At 53.6% G+C, this 25566-nt stretch overlaps 11 protein-coding genes across 11 annotated transcripts; 4 read left to right on the top strand and 7 right to left on the bottom strand.

The window, feature by feature from the left end:
• Window positions 1–1014: 1014 nt before the first annotated feature.
• AYO20_03428 (hypothetical protein) lies at window positions 1015–2906 on the top strand (the record flags this gene model as incomplete). The annotated part of the gene is made up of 3 exons (XM_022641731.1): window positions 1015–1311; window positions 1384–2023; window positions 2080–2906. 3 exons carry the CDS (start codon window positions 1015–1017, stop codon window positions 2904–2906), a joined length of 1764 nt encoding a protein of 587 aa, XP_022502264.1.
• Window positions 2907–3243: 337 nt separating this feature from the next.
• Window positions 3244–4550, bottom strand: AYO20_03427 (hypothetical protein; the record flags this gene model as incomplete). Its single annotated transcript, XM_022641730.1, has 2 exons — window positions 3244–3915; window positions 4167–4550. 2 exons carry the CDS (start codon window positions 4548–4550, stop codon window positions 3244–3246), a joined length of 1056 nt encoding a protein of 351 aa, XP_022502263.1.
• Window positions 4551–5159: 609 nt separating this feature from the next.
• Window positions 5160–5851, bottom strand: AYO20_03426 (hypothetical protein; the record flags this gene model as incomplete). The annotated part of the gene is made up of 4 exons (XM_022641729.1): window positions 5160–5300; window positions 5374–5557; window positions 5610–5661; window positions 5713–5851. 4 exons carry the CDS (start codon window positions 5849–5851, stop codon window positions 5160–5162), a joined length of 516 nt encoding a protein of 171 aa, XP_022502262.1.
• A 798-nt stretch (window positions 5852–6649) lies between these two features.
• AYO20_03425 (hypothetical protein) lies at window positions 6650–9627 on the bottom strand (the record flags this gene model as incomplete). Its single annotated transcript, XM_022641728.1, has 2 exons — window positions 6650–8241; window positions 8292–9627. 2 exons carry the CDS (start codon window positions 9625–9627, stop codon window positions 6650–6652), a joined length of 2928 nt encoding a protein of 975 aa, XP_022502261.1.
• Window positions 9628–10987: 1360 nt separating this feature from the next.
• Window positions 10988–12190, top strand: AYO20_03424 (hypothetical protein; the record flags this gene model as incomplete). Its single annotated transcript, XM_022641727.1, has 2 exons — window positions 10988–11408; window positions 11457–12190. 2 exons carry the CDS (start codon window positions 10988–10990, stop codon window positions 12188–12190), a joined length of 1155 nt encoding a protein of 384 aa, XP_022502260.1.
• A 516-nt stretch (window positions 12191–12706) lies between these two features.
• Window positions 12707–13879, top strand: AYO20_03423 (hypothetical protein; the record flags this gene model as incomplete). Its single annotated transcript, XM_022641726.1, has 1 exon — window positions 12707–13879. The coding sequence occupies one exon, from the start codon at window positions 12707–12709 to the stop codon at window positions 13877–13879; it is 1173 nt and encodes a 390-aa protein (XP_022502259.1).
• A 478-nt stretch (window positions 13880–14357) lies between these two features.
• Window positions 14358–15782, top strand: AYO20_03422 (hypothetical protein; the record flags this gene model as incomplete). The annotated part of the gene is made up of 1 exon (XM_022641725.1): window positions 14358–15782. The coding sequence occupies one exon, from the start codon at window positions 14358–14360 to the stop codon at window positions 15780–15782; it is 1425 nt and encodes a 474-aa protein (XP_022502258.1).
• Window positions 15783–16324: 542 nt separating this feature from the next.
• AYO20_03421 (hypothetical protein) lies at window positions 16325–17869 on the bottom strand (the record flags this gene model as incomplete). The annotated part of the gene is made up of 1 exon (XM_022641724.1): window positions 16325–17869. The coding sequence occupies one exon, from the start codon at window positions 17867–17869 to the stop codon at window positions 16325–16327; it is 1545 nt and encodes a 514-aa protein (XP_022502257.1).
• A 533-nt stretch (window positions 17870–18402) lies between these two features.
• AYO20_03420 (hypothetical protein) lies at window positions 18403–20484 on the bottom strand (the record flags this gene model as incomplete). The annotated part of the gene is made up of 1 exon (XM_022641723.1): window positions 18403–20484. One exon carries the CDS (start codon window positions 20482–20484, stop codon window positions 18403–18405), a length of 2082 nt encoding a protein of 693 aa, XP_022502256.1.
• A 999-nt stretch (window positions 20485–21483) lies between these two features.
• AYO20_03419 (hypothetical protein) lies at window positions 21484–23355 on the bottom strand (the record flags this gene model as incomplete). The annotated part of the gene is made up of 1 exon (XM_022641722.1): window positions 21484–23355. The coding sequence occupies one exon, from the start codon at window positions 23353–23355 to the stop codon at window positions 21484–21486; it is 1872 nt and encodes a 623-aa protein (XP_022502255.1).
• An 817-nt stretch (window positions 23356–24172) lies between these two features.
• AYO20_03418 (hypothetical protein) lies at window positions 24173–24695 on the bottom strand (the record flags this gene model as incomplete). Its single annotated transcript, XM_022641721.1, has 2 exons — window positions 24173–24396; window positions 24449–24695. The coding sequence occupies 2 exons, from the start codon at window positions 24693–24695 to the stop codon at window positions 24173–24175; spliced, it is 471 nt and encodes a 156-aa protein (XP_022502254.1).
• Window positions 24696–25566: the final 871 nt, after the last annotated feature.

The following is a 25566-nucleotide window of genomic DNA, read 5'->3' as shown; positions in this document are numbered from 1 at the left end:
ATGTTGGTGATGGTGATGACGACGACAATGACAGGTTCATTGGAACTCCCAAGGCTTTTTCCTACCTGCGTTGGACAATGCTTATGCAGCTGTGTATTTGAGGCATAGAGTCGCTGTTAAGCTGTCAGGCTGTCGCTAAATCTGGGGGAGCAACGGCACCAATGGGCACCAGACGGAGGTCCGTTGCTAGAGAGTGTGAGAGAGTGAGAGCGTATTGGGTCCACTTAGGCGATGTGGATGGGATAATTGTACAAGTTGGTATAAGCCGCAGCAAAGGTGGAGGTTGAATGGGCGGCGGTGGTGGCACCAGTGGTTGATGATTTTTTGCTGATGGTGGAGGAAATTTCATAGTGGGACTGGGAAGCTCCAAGCAGGTACAAAGGACATGTACCGAATACTAGGTCAGCGCCTTCCTTGTACCTACTTGGGTTGCCGGGATGAGAAGGTATTAGCTATTACGTACCTAACTGACAGGCATCTGGTAGGTACCTGGTAGATACGTGGCTGGTGGTGGTACTCGATACGCGTATGTAATCAGGCTGTCAGGCTAGTAATTTATGCCCCGCCTTTTTGTAACAAGTGTTGACGTCACCAGTGGCCCAGGCACCAGCACCAACCAGAACAAATCGACTCTGTCGCCAAGCATCTCCAACTCTTGTCATTTCACTTCTACTTCTACTTCGATACAGCAGCAAATGTTTGTCTGGGTTGCAGTTCTATTGCCCTTGTCGATATACCAGTTCTATCGTATTGGAGATTCATACCTACTGTCCACCTCTCCTCCCACCCCAATACATCGCTCAAAGCATGCAGCGTAGCAGCAATCACTTGCATCTGCACACTTACAGGCCACCATCCCAGCATCTCGGGTTGCTCGGTGTGCCTCTTGTCCGTCCACTCCGTCTTATGCCCGCCCCAGGCCACCAGCCAGTCCTGGACAACGTGAACATCTCATGCACATGCCGCATCAACCGTTCCCTCTCAATCCTATAGCATGTCTTCTCGCCCCTCAAGATGCCTTCATACTCAACCACTACTTCTCCTGGCCGTCGTCTCTTCCCCGTCGCCATAGACGACATTGCTGAAAATGACCCTGCCAGAACCTGGGCTTCAATCCCCTTATCGTCCAATTTATCCCATGGGTTCCGTGATGTTTCCTTTCGCACTTTTGCCAATGCCATCAACCGCGCTGCATGGTTCATTGAGACTACCTTTGGCCGTTCAGCCAATTGCCCAACCCTGGCCTACATCGGTAAATCAGACATGAGATATCACATTTTAGCCATGGCCGCTGCAAAAACTGGCTACCAGGTAAGGAGGGGTGACAGTGACTTGGGCCAGATCCAGCGTCAGAACATAGCTCACTGATGCCTCTGTGCTCAGATTCTGTTCTCGTCTCATATCAATAGCCTTACTGCCCACTTGAATCTACTCCGACTATGCGACTGCCATTTGTTCTTGTCTGCAGAAGGGGTGGATGTCTCGGACATATTGGGTGCTCGCTCATTGAACCACGCGTTGTGCCCGGAGCTGGATGACTTACTAGACCCCTCTCCCGCAGACAAGTATCCCATGCCCAAAACATTCGACCAAGCTGCCCGAGATACATTCTTGATCTTGCACAGTTCAGGTACCACGGGCCTCCCAAAGCCAATACGCATCACACATGCTCAGATGGCTGCCAATGACCAGATAACCCAGCTGCCCGAAGAGTGTCAGTGTGGTGGTCCAGGGTTCCGCAGGGTCAACCCTGTCAACGTCACAGCTGGGCGACTGATTGTGCCATTTGCGCCCTTTCATGTTATCAGCGCCGTCATCCTGATGTGTTTTACTGTCTTTGGCAAGACCACCTACGTCTTTGGGCCTGCGGACCGGGGCATGAACGCAACGGATTTGCTGGACGCCGTCGAGTATGGGAAGGGAGACTGTATCTTTTGTGCTCCAGCGTTGCTGGAGAAGTACGCCTCCTCGGAATCGGATTTGGTGAGGTTAAGCTCATTATCCAGTATCACGTATGGTGGCGGTAAGACCGAGCAGTTTCGAGATTCAACCTGGCTTCGCAGCTAATCATTGCCTCAGGTGTACTGTCGCCTCGAGCGGCGAACATCCTCACGAACCGCCTCACGAATACCACCCTCACTCAATTCTTTGGCGCCACAGAGAGCGGATGGTGGGCTCTGTACCAAGTTGGCACGGAGGACATGGAATATCTCTCGATCGACGCATGCCACATGGGCATAGAATGGCGGCCCGTGACTGCCGACAGCGAGACACAGCCTCCGACGGACGATGACCAGAAGTCCCTAACCGCGACCACGGCGACCCTGTACGAACCAGTCATAGTCCGCTCCGACGATCCTACAGCCGCATCGCGCCAGACCGTCTTTCAGACCTTCCCCGACCTGCACGAGTACGCGACGGGGGACCTCTTCGCGCCGCACGCCCGTCGACCTAACACGTGGAAATTCGCCGGCCGCGTCGACGACCTGATCCTCTTCGCGCACGGGATCAAATTCCCTCCGGCGGGGATCGAGGCCAAGATTCGACACGGCCACGACCGGATCCGGGATGTTCTCCTCTGGGGCGACGGACACCATCAAGCCATCGGGCTGATCGAGCTCACCGACGCCGGTTTGCGGGATATGGAGCGTGGAGGAGAATCGCAGCTACGCAACGAGGTCGACCTCCTGATTGACAAAGTCAACGTCGAGGCGCCGGTGATTGCCAAGCTCGCCAAAACTCACGTCATCTTCGTGATGAGGGAGAAGCCCCTCCCGCGGACCGACAAGGGCAGTGTGCGTCGCAAGGAGGCCGCGCGGGTCTACCTCGCCGAGATTGAAAGGGTGTATCGAGAGCATGGGGACCGGATGGTGGGGAGTATCATGTCGAGGGTGCAGACTGGCTAATTACAAGTACAAGTTCAAGTAGACGTGGACGCGGATGCAATGTATTTCTTATTCGTATATTGACCAGGAAAACACGGTTTCTTGATCCTAAGAAAATGCGTTAGAGAGAATTTTGTTGGTCTATTTGATCTATTTGATGACCCGCCGGCTTATGATCAACCACGAGCTCTGAGCCTTGAGCCCTTTCTTCTTTCTTCTTCCAACACATCGCTCCCTCATGATCCGACAAGGAATCGTGATAGCTCGATCCTTCTTTTTAGGTATAGAGCAGCACCCGCCCACCCACACACACAGACGCACACAAGAGTCCCCTCACCTCCGTACTGTGAGGAAGGAATCAATACTGCATCCTCGCCCTCATGGCAGCATACTCGCGCTGCGTGATCGGTTCGTACTTTGGGGGATTATCCTCGTCGACGCGGAGACACTCGATGACGGTGTCCGGGTCCGTGGTGAGGAAGTAGGGGATCGAGTAGCGCGCGCGCGTGACGCGGGTATTGTCAGCCCCATCTACAAACCTGTCCTGGAGGGGCGGGAGCTGCACGCGGTGCGCCGTCGAGGTGAGCAGGTCATTGCTCCAGCGCATGAGCAGGTCGCCGACGTTGACGACGCAGGTGTCCCTGAGTGGCGGGACGTCGACGAACCGCCCCGAACGGGGAGGGTGCTCGACCTGTAGCCCCCCGCAGTCGTCCTGGAACAGCATCGTCATGCTGCTCCAGTCCGTGTGGGCGGGCATGCGGGCCAGCTTGCCGCTCTCGACGGCCGCGGCGGCCACGGGCGGGTAGTGCAGCAGGCGCAGCTGGTTGTGGTGGCCGTCGTGGAAGCGCAGCAGGTGGTCCTCGTCGGCGAGCCCGATGCCCAGCGCCAGCGCCCGCAGCATCTGCTTGGCCGCCCCGAAGCACGTCCAGTAGAAGGCGCTCATGAACGGTCGCCATTCCGGGAGAACCTCTGGGGGCGGCCACACGTTGGGTTGGTCCGGGTTGGTCTCGGAGCCGACTTCGTAGCTTTCCTATTGTCTTTATGAGACAGAAGAATAACAAAAAGATCTGTTCAGAAGGAAGGATAATCAACCTCATGTTGAGGGAATTAGGGTTACTCAATAGTAGGTAGTGATCAAGCCTCACCCCTCGATGATCTCTTGTACCTTGGTGTCTTATACCTTGTGTATTATTGTCCCTTACCTGGCCCCCCTTATATTATAGCAAGAACCAACAAACCCAAAACTGTGACATGCCATAACACACGAGTAATTTCACGTACCTTGAAATCCTGCACCTCCCTCAACCTCCTCACCGCATCCTCGTCGTCCTCCTTGGCCAAGGCGCTCGACACCTTCTCCAGCCCTGGCCACGAGTACCCCCTGTGCACGCTCCAGCCCGGTGGATGCGGCGCCTTCATCTTGTCCTCCGGGGCCAGGTCGAAGAAGCGCTTGGAGAGGGCGAAGGCCGCGTCCAGCTCGGCCTGCGGCACGCCGTGGTTCTTGACGTACACGAAGCCGACCTCGCGGAACGCGCGCACCAGGTCTTGTCCGGCCTTGAGCCGGGCGATTGGCGATCTGTCTGTCGAGGGTGACGAAGATGTGAATGGCGAGAGGTCGACGATGGGGATGTTGGCAACATCCAGTTCGCTGGTGATTGACCCCATCTTTGCTGGAAATTGGTGAGTTCGAGGTCCAATGCAGCACACTGCGAATCTGAGATTTCAAGAGTGATGGCAATTGATAATAGAAAGAATCCTGAAAGAATGACGATGATTACCGGGTCAATTCCCCCAAGGATCTCACGGTCTGTTCCATGACCGATACAGGCTCAATACAGGCTCAGGAGCGAATGGGAACACAACTCTGTGCGGCGGCGCAAGGCGTTCCACGACTGGCAAACAATATCAGGTTGAACGGCCAACTCCGGCAGAAAACCCCTTCTTGCTACTGCTCCAGTAGCCTACGCAGCTTCATCAGAGGGTCAAGGCTGACCAATAAAAGCACAAACATCAGTTCAAGGTAATGTCATTGCCGGTCTAAGCTAGGAGATTGAGCCATCTGGGTATCCACCACCATAGGGTTGAGCAAACGTTGCCAGAATGAGTGAGAAACAGAGCCCGCAAAGCACCTTGCCATGCACACCAAGCTGATTTTCTTTTGGGATAGCATATATGATCATAGTGGATCAGTGTCTGTGTAGTGATTCAGAGAGTCGGTCTTGCCGCTCAGCCAGGAGCAGTCTGGTCATGTGTATTGACTGATGGTCAACCAGTTTACTCATCGCCACCCTTCTTCTTGGATTTCTTGCCGACTGGCAGGCCTTCTTTCTGAGTGTGGACCTTGAGTCTCGTCCATGACTCCTCCGGGTCCCATTCGAAGCCTTTGAGGTATGGTTCTTCCATCTCATCATCAGCCTGCAAGTCAAGAGCGTCAGTATACCGCTTCAATCAATGCTCGAATTCCATCGTTAATGGAGGGGATGTCTACCTTCTTCTTGAACTGCTTGTGAATGGCATCGAGTGCATCCTTTATCGTGACACCTTTCAGGTTCCTTGCAGTGACCTCGAGACCCAAGGGAAAGTGGAGGTCGATCTTTTTGACGGGAGGCGTAGTGAGCTGCTTCTTCAGGATCGAGGGATCTTCGACCGTAGAAGGTGAGGTGTTGAGTTTCCTGACCGAGTCAGCTCCAAGTGGTCGTGGGAAGCGAGGAACGCCACTCTTACCATCCGGTCTTCTGCGTCTCCGCAGCGACGGCGATCTTGACTCCCTCCTTCTCTAGTCTATGGTGAGCAAAAGGTGATCGAAGCTTTCAACCGGTGAGCTTACCAAGATCGTTGATGTTCATCACACCAGGAGCACTGGATGTTGTTCTTCGCTTAGTCTCCTTGACGGCATCCTTGTGCGTGGCATCATCGACAGCGATGGCAGAGTCGACCTTTGTGAGATCTGATGTATCGGCAGACATGATGGCTGGGGTTGGTAAGAAGGTGGGTGATGGGTGAGTCTGAGCAGGAGTAGGCGTTAGAGCTGATAGCAGTTGTAAGGCGGGAGAGGAGGCTGCCGATGTAAGGTTCAAGTGATACTTACCAAGAACCAATGGGTGAAGTGCGAGGACAGATACCCGATGGAGGGGATGGTTTGAATGAGATGGACGAAAGAGTTGGCTACAGGTGGGATAGCAGGATGGGATGGGATGGGATGAAGAAGGGGGAAGTGAGGGAGACAAGAGGAGAGAGGAGGACAGGCAAGCAAGAGCAATTGAGGGGTAGGACGCAGGTTGGCAGGATGGCAGGATGCAAGACACCAGACTCAAGAGGTACCAGGCATGCAATGTTCCACTGCGAGTCAAGTGACCCGAGTGCCCGAGCAAGCTTCCAAGCTCTGACGCCGCAGAGTTGATGGGTGGTGAGAGCATCCCGCAGCTTCCTAAGCCCTCACGCGACAAGCACCTCACCCTCGTCCAGTTAGCGCCCGAGGTTGCCCCCCTTTGGCCCCCTGACGCTTATCCAGGCTGCGCCATCCCCCGCACTTCCAGGTAAAGGATGCCTAACAGACCTGGTGCGACCCACCCTGCGATTCCACACTCACCGCGTCACAGGCTCACAAAGGCTGCTCGGAGAATCCAAAAATCCGGGGTAAAATCCCTCAGCCCTTTTTCGGCAGGTCTTGGCATCAGCTTGCATCGTTTCCAAAGAAGCCAAGTGGCAACCAACCAGTTTGCCAGTGCTAGAACTCTCAACACAAACATCAGCTCTGGCCATATCTAAAAGCCTGCCCGTCTCTTTGCCCCTTTCTTTCCCTTTTTCTCTGTTTGTCTGGTCCCATAAGCACCTCTCTCTGGCTGCGTCATGCTCAGCCCTGGGCCAATTGTTTGACTCGAACTGGGTGCGACTGGCTGACTGCTTTGGACTTCTCGTTGAGGGAAATCGGAGGCCTTTGGTCCGCTGCTGATGCCGGGCAACAGGTTTCGTCGCGTCGCGACTTCTTGACTGATCAGCTGAGTTTTTTCTAGTCTCCGCTGGAGACGAGCCGCCGATCGGAGCGCCTTCTTTCTCTCCCTTGGATTCAGTGACTCTGCCGCAATCTCCTCCTGTGCAAGCTTCATCTTCTGATTCGTTTGTTGGTAGGAATAATCCGCGGGATTTTCCTCAATCGACTCGGGAAGGTGGGCTAGGATATTGGCGATATTCGCGTTATAGTCGAGCAAGGGAGGCGGCATCTCGTGACGAAATAATGCATATTTGCGTAGGCGACTGACAGCCGGTGCCTCTGTCTCCGAAAGAGCCTCTGGTGTCGCTGCATGGGAGCTCTCCGGATCATCCGAGTCCACACCTTGTGAAGGAGATAGAGCTTGACTGTCCTGCGTCTGTAACCAGGATCGTCGTGGAGAAACAGACAGAGGAGTTGTCGCGGGGGCCAGCACGAATGATCCAAGGAAGCATTCCCCTACTATTTGGCGGATCAGCCTTTCGCGATTGACCCGACCTCGATCCGTGACCTGGTCGGACAGTGATCCGAGATGTGTTCTGACCAGACCCTCGTAAAGGTCAAGAAGTAGATGACTGCGCGATGAAATAGGCACTCCTCCCACAACATGGGCAGCCAGTTGGACATTGATCTTGCCCTGAAGCTCGAGAGTATCAAGACATTGATCTGCTAGCTGAGAGTCATGTTCCAATTCCGTGATCCGACACCTATCGGCAAGGTCTGAGATCACCTGGATAAACGTTACCTTGTTCTCTTTGTTCCGGCTTTCGAATTGCTCGATGGCTTGTTGCAGGGCGGATCCGAAAGACACATTCTCGTTGTCATTGTTCTTTAGCGCTTCATATTGTAAAAGACGCTGCCAGTGTCGAGGACCGGGAGAAATATGTTGCACATCTTCTGGAATATTTTGTTCAGAGTCGGGCTTTCCACCGAAGTCATCTGGTTCTTTCCCATCTGGCAGAACAAAATCGTCTATATCATCATCCACCATGACATATTTAGAACTGATTGGGTGGTTCAGCGTTCGCGGTATGGACAAATGTAAGAACGTCTTCGTTGGATGACTTGAAAGGCAAAATTGATCAAGTTCATGCTTGTACAACGCTTCAATGACCTCTCCTGTAGCTAAGCACGCGACGAGCTTGATAAGGCCACTTCCAACAACACCGACAGGCTGACTTTGGCTTGAAAAGGCTACTGGACACATCGTAATATCGTCGACGTCTTTCATGCGCCCTTTGAGCTGATGTGGCATTTGAAAAGTTGAAGGATCCTGCTTGGACATTATTGTTGACTGCCCGTCTGCTTGTCCGAAGCGGTATATGATAGCCAAATGGCTTGTGTTTGAATAAAGCAGTACCCATGATTCTGCGACTACATGTTAGGCATCGCGTCGATAGGGCAGTAGAGAAACGTACCTTCCGAGGACTCAAGTATGGCCATACGAAGACTCCAATCTGCTCTATCTCGGTAATGATTCCAGGAGCACGCCAGTTTGAGCACTTCGCCGGAGCTTCTGTCGTCCTCATTGCTCTGCGAGGAGTCGAATATCAATAAGCGCGACGTGGTCAGGACAAATACATGGCTGCTTCGACGACTGCTGTTTTTGGCATCAAGGATCAAGTTTTGGTCCGCCTGGGAACCCAGACGCATGTCGACACCACCCAAGCATGATCCCGTTCGGTCAAAGGCTGCCGCAAAACGTCGATTGTAAACCAAGAGTCTGTCCATGATGCCTTCGCGGTTCGGGAACCAGCAAACTCCATACCAGGTATCCCTTGATGTCGAAGCGCCAGAGAACCGAAATTGATGCTCAATACTGCCGAGCGCGTTTGAAGCTTTCAGTGTTGCCTGATGTGAATTGCGGGCGGACCCTAATTGTCTCCCTGTGAGCTTCCAAATGCTCCATTGCCCGCTGGTGTCTACGAGCGCCACCAGACTCTGATCATGCGGATTGAAAGCGGCGAATGCATGAGGATGGGATCCCGTCCTTGATTGTGGGATAGTGATGATTGGACATGGTTCCAGAAGCTCTTCTGATGCTCTCGATTTTGACAGTACTGGCCGTAGGACGGTTGTACCGCTTGGCTTGACAACAAGAAACTGCGTCCCCTGGGAATAACTGGGGGAGGTCACCTGGAGTATTCTGTCGGTGGAGCCGGTCCAGCATCCCGATGCTTTATGCGCGATGAAAGGCACTGCGCCCAGGTCCGACAGATCAGCTATACTTGGGATTCCAATTTGATCCGCCTCGATGACGAAGAACTGAAGAGTTTCGTTGCTTGAGCAGGATCGAATTGCGACAATCGGTATATATGGGGCTTTGTTGTGCACGCTATGGTCTGAAGCACGTCGGGCATGTCCAAAAGCGAAGATGCTTGCTGATGGCCGATAGCTGAGCTCTGTGGCGATGCTCTTTGACAGTGTGGGTAATTCGACAGCGACCAAGGCTACATCAGGGACGTGCTTCAGGAAGAAATTCTGTAGTCCATGACCAAGTCTAGCGTCCCGTGCTGGCCCAGATGCTTGTACATAGTCTGGCTCAGCATTCCAGGTTCTTTCGTCTGCCAACAAGAAAGAAGGAGAGTTCGTTTGGCTCTCCCGCGCCTCCAGACCGTCACCATGTTGGGTCTGATACTGGCGCAGGAACGTCCATATGTGGTTCTGGTCATCATAAGCGGCGGTACCAAGGTGTCCATAGCTCAGCACCTTCGTTTCGTGGACGTGATGAGCGTTTCGCCGGACCTCAGTCATTGAAAAGCACGTTTACAGGTTGGGGACAAATCTGTAGGTGTAAGAAAGACATCGTCGGATTCGACGCGTCGCTTCAGTTCACATCCGAGGTGAGTTGTAGTTCAGATCCAGGGCGCGAGGCTAGTTTGAAGTTGTGTTTGGAGGACAGATAGAGCAGAGATATGTCGAATGTTCTCGTTAAGTGGCTCGGCGGCCTATTTGATAAGAGGCTGGCGTAAGTTGCAGATCCAAGATGCCTTGAAATTCCTGGTGTACAGGTTTTTGATATGTGCTGACCATTTAATATGCAGATAAATGTTCGTTATTGGCTAGACTCTAGGTCTTGGCAGCCTCGCGCTTCCCCGCACGCACTCACACAGCGGAAATGGTCCAAAAATCAAACCCAACCGAACGACATACTCGAAAGATTAAAAATGTGGTCATTCCTGGTTCAACCATCTGAGAAAGGGACCGCACAGGCCCAAAAAAACAGAAACAATAGCAACGCTTGGTCTATCTTCAATTAGTATTTGGTGTAATGCATTTTCAAGGTGAGAGGAACGTACTTCGATCCAAGGTCCTCCGGGTTATGAGCCCGGCGCGCTTCCGCTGCGCCACGTTGCTTTGTGTGATGATTCGTGACAAGAAATTGAGCATACAACATTATATACTATGGAATTTGCAAAGTGGGTCTAGTATATGCCAAGGCCTTACGTAAGATACCCGTCGGGCTTCTAGTTCTTCCGACGCCATCTGCTTCACGCTACACTCACTTGACTCACTACTCCAACTTCACGTACTCAGTACTTTTTGTACAACCTCCAAATCCCATAGTAGGCTTTGTCAGTATGTACATGTTCTCACCGAGGCCCTGAGAAAGATTGGGATTACAAAATGCATTTTGTTGCCCCTGGTGCCGGCAAACCTCCGTATCTGCAAAAGGACCATCAATATACCTCGTACACTCCGTCCGCTTCGGCCGATTTAACGCAAGTACGATGGGCTGTGAAGCTCTGCAAAGCCCTGATCGAACCACGTCCACCTACTCTGATCCAGACATATGCTCTGTACACCTAAGCAATCAACCAGAAGTCTCCACCTGCCTTTCTGAGGACGTTCTTGAAAGGGGCTTGGTGACAGGATGAACCAATGGGCAGTTCCTACTCTGGCAGCATCTTACCACAGTCGTCTCGATGTACGAGACCATTAAGTCTATACGAGGTGGTTGGTTTCATGAGGTTGCGTGACGAAGGTGAGGTAACGCTTTGTTGAATATGCTCATAGCATGGCATATAAATATGGAGCGAAACATGGAGCACAGTTTGTTCGCTTTCATCAACTGTCCATCTACTCGAGAAACCGAGATCATTGCGCGAAAACAATGTCGACCAACTTTCATGCCCTCGTCTTTGGTGCTTCTGGGATATCAGGTTGGGCTCTTGTGAAAGAGGCTCTGAGCTTTCCCACTCCCACCACTTTCCGTCAAGTCACCGCTCTCTCCAATCGTCCCCTGTCCATTTCAGATGCTCACTGGCCCGATGATCCACGACTACACCTAGCCAGCGGCATTGATCTCACTGCACCCGTCGACACTGTTGTTGAGATGCTGAAGCAAAAGGTCTCCAACATCGCCACTGTTAGCCACGTTTTCTTGTTTGTCTACCTTGACCCGGGAAAGGACCACAAGACACTCAAAGAGGTCAATACCAATCTGATCCGAACCGCTGTTGAGGCTGTACAAAAGGTGTCGCCTAATATCAAGAGCTTCATCCTACAAACTGGTGGAAAGTCATATGGACTAGGTATTTCGATTTCTCACTCTCCTTGAATCCGACTAACTGAGCCCATAGAACGGCCCGATGTCGTGAAAATTGTGGCGCCACTCAAGGAGACCTATCCCCGTGTCCCGATGCCCTTGGCCGACGATATCTTCTACTACTCACAGTATGATGTTCTCGCCGTTCTGTCCAAGGGAGCATCATGGACATTCACAGAAATCAGGCCGGACGCCATGATTGGGTTCGTGCCAGGGACAAACGTGATGAATATCGCACAAGGCCTGGCATTCTACCTCAGTCTGTATCGCGAAGTCCACGGAGTGGGAGCCAAGATTCCGTATCCTGGGGCTGAACATGGCTATCGTCACAAACACACAGACACCTTTCAAGACATTGCAGCCAAGATGGAAATCTACGCAGCAGTGAACCCAGACAAGTGCGGCTCTGGCAAGACTTTCAACGTGGCAAACGGGGATGTGATGACTTGGGCTGACAAATGGCCTCGAATTTGCGCTTACTTCGGCCTTGAAGGGATCGGTCCTCAGGGCACTTTCGAGCCACCCGCAGATTTTGTGAAGAAGCACATTGATGTCTGGAACACTATAGTCAAGAGGGAAGGCCTCAAAGCCAGCCGCCCGGACTTGTATTACTGGCCCTTTTTGGATGTTCTGATGGACAAGGCATTTTTTGATCGGCACTACGACCTAAACGCGGCTCGAGAAGTCGGCTTCGAGGAAACCATCGATACTGTCAAAGCCTATGAGATTGCTTTTGACAGAATGAGAGCGGCAAAGATCATTCCATAGGTTGGCAGGACGATGTGAGGGAACGAAGGACGAAGGTGCTGGTGGAGCGTGACCTTGACCAGCATCTGTGGTTCAGCTTGCTTTTCACTCTTTCTAAGGGTCACTGCTACCAGCATAATATCCACCAACATTATCACACTGGTAACACTTACTATGGAGGCAAGAGGGTAGCTCTATCCGTCAACAGGTTCGGGGCTCCACGGTGACCACCCCACAAGGCTCTCGATTTCAAAAGACAATGATATTTGTCATTACAAGGTGCTCGACATGTTATGATGTCACAGCCACTTTGACCTGCTCTTCTTCATCTTGACCACCTGAACTCGATGCTCTTTCATACATGTTTGTGCTGGAAGCTTTATAGGTCATTTCGTGTTTTGGGTGGTATAGATGGACACAGCGTCAAATAATCGAACTGACGCACCTATTGTATAGGTGGATGGTATCGACGATGAAGATTCTCCCCACCACTACCACTATCCCTACACCTCAGGCCCTCTTTACAAGCCCAGCAAAATGAACCCTGCGCGGGCGGTTCGGCAGGATGAAGAGAAGCTACAGTCGGTGCCAATACAGGAGCAACGGTCGCCAATCACAAACAGATTGAATCATTTCACATGGGCGTGGTTCGCGGCAACCATGGCCACAGGATCGTTGGCGAATGTCATCTACCAGACACCATACAAATTCCAGGGGTTGGTCACAGTCGGCAAGGTCATCTTCATCATTGACCTGATCATGTTCGTCTCCTTTACGGCGTTGATGGCGAGGAGATTTATCGTGGCACAGGGTTCGCTTCGGCATTCCTTCGTCCATCCTGGGGAAGCATTCTTCGTTGGCACATTCTGGGTTTCGGTCTGCCTTATCATTCAGGGTGCAAACTCATACGGTCATTATGCCGGTTGCGGAGAGTGGCTGGACACGGCGATCAAGATTTGCTTCTGGGTTTACTGCGGTTTGACCCTGGTCTTTGCGATTTTGCAGTATGACCTTCTGTTCGTCACGCAAAGGATCGGTATCCAAGAGATGTCACCGGCATGGATCTTACCCATGTATCCTCTCATAGTTGCAGGACCACTGGCGGGGGTGATTCTACAGAACCAACCGCCCAGGGCCGGGATTCCCATGTTTGTCGCTGGGGTTACGTTTCAAGGCCTCGGGTGGATGGTCAGCGTCTTTCTCTATACAATTTGGGTCATTCGTCTGTTCTCTGCCGATCTTCCAGTGCCATCTCAACGGCCTGGCATGTATGTCGCAGTTGGGCCGACAGCATATACTGCAACAGGCCTGGTCATGCTGTCAGAACGTGCGACATCCGTCCTCCCTGTTGACTTTCTGGGTGTCAAGACCATCTCTGCACCCGAGGTTCTTCGCGTTACTGGCAGCATTGCGGGAGTCTTTCTCTGGTTGCTTGCTTTCTGGTACTGCGCCATCACCACTGTCTCTGTCATCAACGGGATCAAGACCATGTCTTTCACGCTTACTTGGTGGGGGTTTGTTTTCCCCAACGCAGGCCTTGCGCTTGCCACGACTGCAGTTGGGACAGCGTTAGATAGTCCTGGTATCAAATGGGTCAGCAGTGCTATGACGGCGCTATTGTTCGCGCTGTGGCTTATGGTGGTATGGGCGCTTGTTCGAGCGATCTGGAAGGGCCAGATTCTGTGTGACGGCAAGGATGAAGATGCCTGAACAGTTCTACATACTATATATTGTGTGGTATATATTGCGACCACCATGTCTATGCGACAACTTCTTTTCAACCAGAACATCACCAGCGAACTCAGCCACCCACCAGCGAATCGCAATGACGAATTCCCTTACTTGGAGCCACTAGGAGCTGAAACCCTGGGAAGGGCCATCACCGCTCGGTAAGGAATGCGATTGGCGGCAGATCACGACGACCAAAATGCCCCGCGACGACAATTCGTCGATCCCATTCGCTTCTCGGATTCCAGTGGGTGCCAGGCAAGGATTGGAGCTCCAGAAAGCCTAGAAGGCCGCGAATGCATTCATCTCAGCTGAAAGGTGCAGCTCTAGGCCGATCCTTGTCATTCGCTGCCATCACACCGAGTTCCTTTTATCATTTCTTTTTCATCTTTCCAGAGCCGCCCCCATACCTATCTTCTCAATTTTCCAACGACCTCCGAGACAAGAGAAGCTGCCCAATATGGCCCCTCCAGTTACGATTCGCAATGTCAGCAACAATCCGCTCACCCTGGTGCTGGTCGAGCATTTCGATCCCGCCCCCGATGAAGGATTCCAGATGCAAAATATCACAACGTCCTTAGCGTCCATCACCAATGGACTGGGTCTCACGAACAACACCACGCGCAAAGAGGTGCCCCAGATACCTGCCGACGCAAAGCCCTTTGCGACGAGAGAGGTGTCGATCAAGCTGCCGCCGTTCACGGTCGTGCCCACGGACATCAAAGCAGTCATCAACAAGCCGGATGAACGTCTGCGACTGACGTTCCAGACAGAGCTGGGTGGGAAGCACCAGATGTACTGCCCTGTACCGACGGCAGAGACGGCCTCGCTCGTCGCTCTGGCCCCAAATCCCAAGATGCGCTTTACAGGGATTTTCCTGCCAAAGACATCTTTCGTGGCCCTGTTCAACACCTCCCATCTGGAGACCTGGATGAAAGATCTCCCGGACAACACCCCACTGGGCGTCTTGTCCATTCCCGGCACGCATAACTCGCCTACACACTACCAAGCCGCCCCATCGGTGCGCTGTCAGGCGGTGTCGCCCAAGGAGCAGCTCAAGAACGGCGTGCGCTTCTTCGACATCCGCGTGCAGGTGCCCGAGCCGTACGACCCCAAGTCGGACAAGTTGATGCTCGTGCACTCGTCGTTCCCGGTCTCGCTCACGGGCCACAAGTACTTCCGCGACCTGTACAACACGATCCTCGAGTTCCTCAAGGCGAACCCGAGCGAGACGCTGATCCTGTCGCTCAAGCGCGAGGGCACGGGCAAGGGCACGGATGAGCAGCTGGGGCGCATCCTCAAGAACAACTACACCAACCCGCGCGAGTGGTTCACGGAGCCGCGGGTGCCGACGCTGGGCGAGGTGCGCGGCCGCATCGTGCTGGTGCGCCGCTTCGTGCTCGAGGAGCCGCTGCGCCACGAGTGGAACGGCCGCGGCTGGGGCATCGACGGGCACGTGTGGGCCGACAACACGCCCAACTCCATGTGCCCGTCGGGGGACATTTGCGTGCAGGATTTCTACCAGGTGATGGAGAAGCCGTCGATCGAGAAGAAGATCACGTATGCGTGCGACCACCTCGAGCGGAGCGGGTGCTGCGCGTTCCGCGGCCCCAACATCGCCAAAGACAAGAAATTCCCCCTGTACGTCAACTTCCTCAGCGCCAGCAACTTCTGGAACGTCAACTGCTGGCCCGAAAAGGTCGCCGCCGAGGTCAACCCGGCCGTCGTGGCCCACCTGTGCCAGAAGCACATGGTCGGCGACAACGGCCGCGTCAAGGACGGCGACTGGAGCACCGGCATCGTCGTCACAGACTGGGTCGGTCTCGCCGGGGACTGGGACCTCGTGCGCTGCATCGTCGGCATGAATGCAAAGTTGCTTGCCTAGATAACCTACCTAGATACCAAGATACCGAGATACCTACCTACCTACCTACCTACCCAACTAGCTGCTAGACTTTGACTTGAGTTTTTTCGCTCTTGATATCTTCTCACAATAATATGATGATGTTGATGATGATAATGACGACGATGAATGACGAGTGATAGATTCTGAGAAACGAGAAGCGAGCACGAGGTATTTGGAATTGTATACGCTTGTATCTACCTCGTACATATATACCTGTGCAGCCACCCAAAGGCTCTATACTGTGGTCCGTAGGAGATTCTTTGAGTGTGTATTATGTCTTTCGATTCTCTTTCATTCACGTACATACATACATATCTATGTAAATATGTATCTGACTTACTACCTACGTACCTTAAGGTAGGTACCTCCTGAGTACGAGGTACTCGGTACATACGAGGTACACATATGACCCAAGACTAGGTAGGGGAAAACCCCCAGGTAACTTCTGCTTCTCAAAGGACATTTAAAAAAACCCCCCCCAGAAAAAACCAACAACGATATAGAGAGAGACGGTCTAGTCTTCAGCTCATGTCGACAACCATGGCCGCCGGCTCCTCGAGGTATTTCTGCACCACCTGGGCCATGCGCGCCATCGTGGCTCCATCCACGACCCTGTGATCGGCGCTCCAGCTCAGATTGACCGTCTGGGCGGGCCGGACGGAGACGCCGTCGGGGGCGAAGACGGGGACGGTCTTGATCCTGCCGACGCCGACGATGGCGAGCTGGCCCTCGACGATGACAGGCCCGACAACCTCGCCGCCAATGTTGCCTATGTTGCTGACCGTGATGGTGCCGCCCGTGAGGTCGTCGTTGCCGAGCTTCCCGGCCTGGCCAAGCTGCGACAGGCGCTGGATCTCCTGCGCGATGGACGTGATGGACCGCGCGTTCACGGCCTTGACCACGGGCACGATCAGGCCATTGGGCGTGTCCATGGCGATGCCGACGTTGTGCACCGCGCGCATCATCAGCTGCGGCTTCTTGGGGTCCGTGGCCAGGTCCAGCCGCGCGTTGAGCAGCGGGTACTGGTTCATGGCCAGCGACACGGCCTTGACGATGAAGGGCAGGTACGAGAATTTCGGCGTCGTCTCTGGGCTGCGCCGCGTGGCGTTCAGTCGCGTGCGCATCGCCGCCAGGTTCGTGATGTCGACCGTGTCCGAGTACAGGAAGTGCGGGATCGACAGGGACCCCGTCATGCTCTTGAACATGGCCGATTGGATGGGCGTCAGTCGCTGCGCCGTCTCTGTCTGCTTCGCGTCGATCGCGGGCTTGGACAGCGCCGCGGGGGCTGGTGCTGAGCCGACAGCCGGACTCTGGACGGCAGAAGAGCCCTGCTCGAGATAACGTAGAACGTCCTCTTTCAGGACACGGCCGTCCTTGCCCGTGCCCGAGATGTCTTCGATGGCGATGCCGTGCTCCTTCAACAGTCCCCTGACGGCAGGAGTGGCCAGAGAGGCATGTTTGCCTGGCGCTTTGGGCGGTGCAGCAGCAGCAGCAGCAGTAGAACTCGATGTGCCTTGTTCCTTGAGGGGGATGGCGATGTCACCACCCTCTGCAGCCACCGCAGCTGCTGTTTGTTCCCTGCTTACGACCTTGCTAGGATCGTCGTCCTGAGCAGCACCAGCAGCCGCAGACGACTCCTCCTCAGCCTCTTGTCCCTCTTCGTCTCCTTCCACCTCGATATCCAACATGGGATCGCCGACCTGCACGACAGCGTCCTGGGGGAAATGGATCCTCTTGATGACGCCGCTGTACTTTGACGTGATTTCGACCGAGGCCTTGTCGCTCTGCACCTCACAGAGCGGGCTCCATTCCTCGATGGGCGCGCCCTCCTCGACGAACCACTGGATGATCTGGACCTCCTTGACACCCTCGCCAATGTCCGACAGCCTGTGCGTCTCTATCCGGTCTAATCGGCTCGTGGCGTGGAAGTGTCTGCTCGCGGAAAGGAAAGGGGGGTATCTGTATGTTCGGGGACGCGTGATCGTGGTGAGGCCGGGGCTGCTCCTCCGAGCCAGTGCCAGCGACTGTAGCCATCGCAGGGCTTGTGGTGAAGGGACGTATTTCATGGTGCGAGCTCGGAAACGATCGTACAAGACATCGAGCAAGTCTCTCCTCTCCTCTTTTTTTTTCTCCTGCTGGGGAGGTTCTTGGACAACCGCAGGTATTTGAGCTCGGTGAGATGGTCGAGGCCAACCGTGGATAACCGACACGCCGAGTTGGTGGATGGCGGGTGGATGCGACATCGGAGACCCCGCCTGCCATCAGTGCCATGTCCTGCCCGTGTGGAGCAAGAATTGATAACACGAAGGATTGGACTGGTCGACACTGTTGTGTCTGTCTTGTTCTAGCTCGATGCTGTCATTCTACACACATAGCTTCGAGATAGTGGTAGATGGTGACTTATGCACAAGATGAGCCATGAACGCTGTCACAACCACGACAGTCGAGAACGCGCAATGATCAGACCTTTGCGGTTACGAGAATGCCATGCTTTCTCGATAAGCAGGAGTCATCACCTGAAGGCCTCACCACAATAGAGATCTCTTCTCCGTGAGAAATCTATCCCACAATCGACCTTGTATACTGCTTCAACTACGCACTAGCCACCACCCTCAGTGAGCACCCTGGTCCAGTCGAACTTCCTCCATGCCTTTCTGAACCCCTCGACCCTCTTATCCGTCCCGCGATGCCATCGTCCTTGCCGCTTGATCACGTCAGGTTCCAACCCTAGCATGCCCCCGATGATCTCTCGCGCAAATAAATCGCCTCGGGGCCACCGGTCTTGGTCCTCCACGATATGTCCGATCCCGCCGTCCAGTTCGAACCAGACGTGGAAATAGGGCATCTCCTTCACCAGGCTCCGTCGAAACGCCAATCTGCCCAATCCTCCGGTCTTGGCCTTTGCCAGGGTGTCGATGATCTTCTTGTGCTGGGACCACTCGTCTTCGGTGCTCAGAAAGGCCTCCTTGAAGAACGCGGGTGCCGTCTCCCCTAAGCTGTAAGGGAGCGGTATGACACAAAGCGCGGCGTGCGGCTTCCGGTGTGGAAAGGCGGCGTTTTCGTAAAAGATGACGTCCCGGCCCTGGTCGTGGTACATGCGCGTGAGGGACTTCATGAAGTTACGTATCTCTTCCCACTCGTCATCGTCGCACTCGAGGAGGTTGGTCCGGTGTTCCGTCGGCACAATCATGGTAGCCTGGGGTGACAGTTCGGGTTCAGTGGGTAAGGTGAGATAGGTCCTTGTTGCGAGGGAGACGACGGGAGCAATAGGCGGAGTCTCCGTGTCTTCGTGATGGCAGAGCGGACAATTCTCCAAGATCTTATTGAGCTTCTGATACTCGTTGATGGCCACATTGCGGAGGTTGGTTTCGGACTTGTACATCCGCTTGGCCAGCTTCTCGGCGTTCTCCTCAAGGTAGTCAAGGTCGTTGTCAAATTTGGCATCCTTTGCTATCCTCTCGGCAAGTCGTGATCCTTCTCCTCCTTGCTGCCCGCGGCTGCGGCGTTCTTCGCGCACCATATCTTCGATGCTCATGTCTTCGTTCTCCTCGACCTGACCCCGTTCTGCCCCGCGGCGGTTTTGCACAGCCTTGACTTCATTCCGAGGCGCAGACGAGAGCATGCGATTGTCCATGGCAGAGAGGGTGATTATCGTAGGATCTTGTGATTCGGACGCAGCAAGCGCGTCGTTGTACTCCCTCTCCAGATCTGCAGCTTTGGGGTCTTTCCTGATCTTGGCTCTCATGAGTTGAGCCTTGAGCTTGTTGAGTGCCGTCTGATCAACTTTCTGGGTAGTAGATGTGGGTGTCGGGACAGGTATCTGCTCGAGCAATACATCCGGACTGGTCTCGGTCTCCTGTGGTTGAGATCGTCCAGTCACAGCGTCCGTCTTGCGCTCCTGGAACAACTCTCCGCTGGGCTTGTCCTTGCTCACATAGCCCTTGCCGTAAATCTTCCGGCGATCCAACTCGATCTTTTCTTCCCGAGCATCATCAAATTCTCGAAGACTATCGTATTGTTCCAGGGCGACGTCGTCCACCTTGCGACCTGTTTCTTCAGCTTGCCGATAGACGCCATTTAATCTAGTCATGCGCCACTGGGAGCCAGCATCTCCAAAGGTGTAGTCGACTTCGTGGGTGGGAGATTCCTCTTCGGCTTCATTAACGGGGGTACCGTTCTTTAGGTCGCGTAGGTGGTGGTTGAGCTCTCTCGTGTGTATTTTCAGCCCAAAGTCCGCTTCGAGAGACCCGCCCGTTGGCTTCGGCGACGGTTCACGTCTCTTCTTCTGAATATAATCGATCTCGAGCGCCGAAGGTGCCTCCATCCACGCATCACGCTTCAATTCGCCGGAACCCGAGCTTGCTGTGGGAGGTTGCTTCTCCCCCTCCTCCTCCGCCGCCTCTTCTGTGTCATTCTCCTCTTTACTTTCTCGGCGCCGGCGGTGATGGTGATGTCTGTGTCTGTGTCTGCTTTCTGACTCGTCGTCATCTTCCCTGGAATGCCTTGTTCTCTTTGACCGGTGTCCGTCTTCTTCATCATAATGTGAATCGCCATGTCGAGAACTTCGGTGGTGGTGGTGTCGATGCCGGTGTCCCGACTTCTCGTGTTCCTTGCGCCTCTCGCGCCTCTTCTCCGTCTCCTTCTGCTCTGCGAGCTCCCTCTCAAATTCTTCCAGCGTCATTTGGCCAAAACGTCTTTGGGATGTGTCAGTTTGGTGGCAGGAAGTTTCCAACATACAAACTGCGGAGAAACTGACAATTATAGCGGCACCTCGAACCAGGCGAAGACTAACTACATGCCGTAATATACACCTGCCGCTATATGGGTTGAACATGACCAAACCCAGGCTCCCGCGGACCTCATGTCTATGTATTCTCACATCTGTTTTGCGTAGTTTTCTTTATTTTCCACTGTTGCCAAAGAATCGACAGCATCATGCTCTGGACGATTGATTGTCAGTATGATATTTCTTATAATGGTCGACCTATTATCCAACTTCCCTAATGGTTGATGGAGATTTGATCCGCAAGTCTGTTGTCGCTACCCATATTCTGTCTTCGAGAGTTGTGCCACCTTAAGAACTCGATCATCACATCCATACCAACAGATTATGATAACCGTGGTACTCGGGAAATGCCCAAGCACGTTCAGGGATCAATCGCTAGATAATCATCACCGGCAATCGAGCTGCAAAAATATACAGCGCCAATGACGAGAATTTCATCCGAGAATGCAACGTCTTGCGACGACTAGGCAGGCTTGAGCACTCCACCATGCTCAGTCACGCGCAGGAGCGTCTCACGTTGAAGCGGCGACGGCCAGGGCTACTCTCAGGTCTGAAGATGGGTATGGAAAGTATTCGTGTCGAGGTTCCGACGTCGAAATTCCCTGTTCCAAGCTTACGAACTTTTCACATCGAGAGTACCATGGTAAGATTTGAACAGTAAGCGGCTTGATCATCTCAACATTGTCAGTGTCTTGAACACTATTACTTTCAGCCCCGGAGAAACAGTTTGCTACCTGGGACCCAGTATTTCAAAGCAAATGGAAGTCCGCGATACGGCAGATACCTTCTTAGAAACGCTGAGAGTATAGGCTGGATCAGATTGCGCTAAAATCCTCCTTGTCGCCCATCGATGCCGTCCACTTCCTGTCCGAGTATGACTGGATTGCATCGAGCTTAACCGACAGCAGTGCAGCTCCAAGACGTTTGGATGGTGCCACCGGGGCCGAAGATCTCCTTGAGGGATTGAATGGCGGACCAAGAGCCCATCCCGGAAGAGGCCAAACCGCCGAGGGCAAACAGGATCGAGGGAACGGAATACCACCAACTCTTGCGAAGTCCACGCATGTACCGAGGCCAACCTTCGTCATGACGAGTGGTAACTCCGGTGTAGGGGTCGAAACCCTCGCCAGGCAGTGCTGCAGCCTTCTGGATGGCCCAGGCCACGTACATGATGGCAGGGATACTGTAGGTGAAGTTGAGACTGAGCAAGCCCCCAATAAGATTGGTGATTGACGTGAAATTGGGAACGGAAACGGCAAGCACCAAGGCGATGATCCAGTATACTGGTCCAAGGACCAGCCAGAAATAGTATCCCTTCTTCGTGCTGATTGGCGGCAGTCCGCAGAGCTCCTGGCCGACTTCCAGGTAGACCGTCTTCATGCCAATGTTGAAATACAAGAAGATGGCGAGGAATCCAGTCACCAGAGCTAGGATGTTGCTGACCAGCTGCAGACCATAGGGGCTGACAACCTGCGTGATGCTGGTGATGGAGTACTGACCAATATAGGTGTAAACGAAGGCGCCAAAGAAAACGTACACGACCAGGATGAAGGTTTGAGCCAGGAGACATCCCTTCCAGAAGTCCATTGGATGGCGCATCTCGGACAAGAAGGCGACAAAGAGAAGAGCCCCAGAGTAGGCATAGACGATGGTATCGATGCCGTTGAACTGTGCCGCAAACAGATTTGTCGACTGCTGCTGGTATTCGGCAGGTGGCGTACCGATAAAGGTTTTGACCGGGTCGAATTTCTTCAAGAGGGTTGTCTGGAGAGCGACGGTAGGATCGGGCCCATTGAGAGCAGCAGCTGCACAGATGATAATGAAGCTGACAATGTTGAACCAGACTGCAAAGTTACAGAGCCAGCCAAGGTGCTTCAAAGATCGCAGCCAGCCCGAAGCCATACCAATGACCATGTTGATGATAACGATGGCGATATAGCAGACCTTTGCCTTGGCTAGTTGTGACAAGATTTGTGAGTTGCCCATGAGCACCACGCAGACGGAACACCACATCTGAAAGGCCTGAGCGACGTTAATGAAGTGACGGGTCTTGGGACCGAAGAGACGGAAGAAAGGATCGCCAAAGCTCAACATGGGGTAGCGCGAGGAGTCGAGAGCCAGAAAGACCTTCCAGATCATCAGCCCCGAGGCGGCGGCGGCGATTCCGAAAAGCACGAAAATGCCGACACCGAGACCATAGCCAACACTGGCGAAGACGTAAGGAGTTTGACTCCAGCCAAGGATGTCGGTGGTGATGAGGTAGAAGATGGTGATCCAGCCAGTGGTGCGGAGGGCGCGAGCTGCTCGTCGCCACTCAGCATCCATGTCGTGGAGTTTTGACGGCGCGATTGGGGTGAGCCCTGAGTCGTTGGCAACCATGGCATTCTTCTCCTTCTCGGGATGGTCCTGCTTCGCGCTGTCGCTGTGTGTCACTTCCTCTTGAGAGCCTTCGATACTGGAAGCATCAAATTCGGTGCTGTTGCTGAAATAGGCTTTGAGGTAGCCCACCATGCCTCCGCCCTTGAGCTTGGCCATATATCGCCGGTATTCCTCGGCCTCCATCTCACGTTCGATCTTGGCCCAGAAGCTATATTCTTCAAAGGTGACAGTAGGGTCCAGCCGGGCCTGCAGACCCCAGAGACGCTGCCGGATGCCTGGGTGAGCGCCGCTCTGCGACAGCTGACGAAGTCTATCAGGCTCCTGGAGCTCACTCAATTCCTTGTTACCGGTACTGATGGCCATAGGGCCGGTTGGTATGATCGACATCTTCGGTGGTGGCCAGACGACAACCAGGCCGTAAAAGAGGATGGAAGAGTTGGGACAGGAATGAAAGGAGAAAGGAGGTCAGACACTCGCCATGGTCCGCAGCGTGGTTATGTATGACAGCCCGCATGCTGAAGGAGCGTTGGTGGCAGCTGCCATGCCGATACAACCAGGATGCCTTCGTGGCCTCGCCCACGACAGACATGCCCGATCCTGTGAAGAACCTTCCATTTGGAATGTCTGCAATATCCACCACATGCAGGACCTGCCATGTTTTGGAGGGCTGGGGTAGGATTGCCACTGGGGCTGCCCTTTTCCTCCCTGTCCAAAGGCCCATGAAGACTTCAACCGGACGAACAAAATCATAGGTTGTTATCAAAGGCGAGAAACTATTCGCCGGCGATTGAGATTCTTGGGTAGGAGAACGGCCGATCAGTGGCAACAGCTCCCAGGAATGATTGAGCTAGCCCTCGCAAACCGAGAGCTGTGGCGCCACCAGCATGCTTGTTCGAAGATAACGGTGCGCTACCATGAGCTTGAATTGGAAGCGAGGTCGAGTGGCCCATGGGCACGACCGGGGTGTGTCCAAGGAGAGTGTCAAGTATTTCTTACCGGATGAGGCAGGTGTGGTTCAAACTGCGTCTTCGTGGGCTCGTAACAGGCTCATGGGTGCTTTTGGTTGACGTGGTGGCTATGGGCGCTATTTAGGACACTAAGACATTTAGCCTCGTGATCCGTCTAATTTCAAAGAGATTTAAGCATATACAAGCAATCACTAGTCTCCACCAAAAGGCCTACTAAGCCTCAAACAAGCATATCATCAAGGTCCCACTAGCGGGCCTCCCGACACCCGTCCAATATCCGCCCCCGGCCCGCCTGATGATAAGAGCACGTAACTGGACTCGGTCAGGAAGGTGCCATTGGCAGAAAACCCGGCGGTGCGGTTGTCAATGCGGACATATTTGGAGCCCAGGGTTGATTCCACGATGCCACCCTCAAGTACTACAATGGCCCCCTGATCGGCGTCGAGACTTGATGGAATTGCTTGAGCCGAGGTCAGATCTGATAGCGAATTTTTCAAGTCAAAGAGGCGCACCTGCGACGCCTTCCTCATTGAGCGAAGTTGGCGTGATTCCAATCTTGAGCGAATAGCGAGGTACCCTATCGCAGGCCATATTGACGGATTCGCGGATGAGAGAGTTGCATTCGGAATCTCCTAGCTGCATGTTCACCTCGCCGGAGCCCTTCTTAGCAGGGGCTCTCGAAGAGCCATCGAGCAGACCGAACAGACCGAACAGATGGGTCAGGAGACCGCTGGGACTCAAAATTTCAAATCTCTCCATCGTGTCGAGTCAAGTGAGCGTTGATGATAGAACAAGAGTGACGAACGTACTCGCGCAAGCAGGGTTCACCGGCCAACCTTCAAAGGTCGAGGAACGATCCGCGCTTGCTGCCCTGGAGTCGACCTCTGACAGACAGAATCACTGTCGCGGTCTTGCTGTTGAGATCATGTGGTGTCTGCCGTCCATGAATAGATCCCCGGGCATTGTTGGGATCGAGACCGCTGTACAAAAACATCACGGAAACTTGCCGAGGGTCGAGGATCTCAGTTTACCAGACAATCCCGTCCAGTAGCTCTTCTCTCGGAAAGACGGAACATATTGTATACTCGTTATTCCCGACCTAAGACCAGTGTTGGGCCTGAGTGCGGCCGATGCCAAGGTTGGCAATTATAGCATTTGCACCAAATTGGTCTGTTTCGGTCCTCTTAGATTTACTTCACCCTCGCGTTTGAAATTGTGCATGATGTCTTTCGCGCACGTCGCTATCACCTCCTTGAGCAGTCCGTCCAGGCTGGGAAATACCGGCGTGGGTAAATCAACCGGTTCAGGCGGGTGTGGTCATTGTAAAGCCTCAATCTGAGGATGTAAGCAGCGGGGTATTTTTTGTCTTGCAGCAGACCCATGGCATTCATATTCTTGGCCAGGTGAGATTTCGAGCAACCCTGGTTTGTTCCTGTCATCGGCCTTTGTGAGATGCGATTGATTAGCATCATCGAGATGACTGGCGCTTGTCTGGGGTAGAACTAATCTTCTCTCACCTGTGGTAGCTAAGTCGACACATGAGCTGATGTCGATACGCAGAGAAGCCTCGATACGCACAGGACGAGATGCTAGAGCGTAAGGTGACACCCTACCGGGATTTATGCATGAA

This window comes from Fonsecaea nubica (assembly GCF_001646965.1).
Source record: "Fonsecaea nubica strain CBS 269.64 chromosome Unknown Scaff16, whole genome shotgun sequence".
Taxonomy (NCBI): Eukaryota; Fungi; Ascomycota; class Eurotiomycetes; order Chaetothyriales; family Herpotrichiellaceae; genus Fonsecaea; species Fonsecaea nubica.
This window is presented reverse-complemented; position numbering and strand designations above follow the sequence as displayed.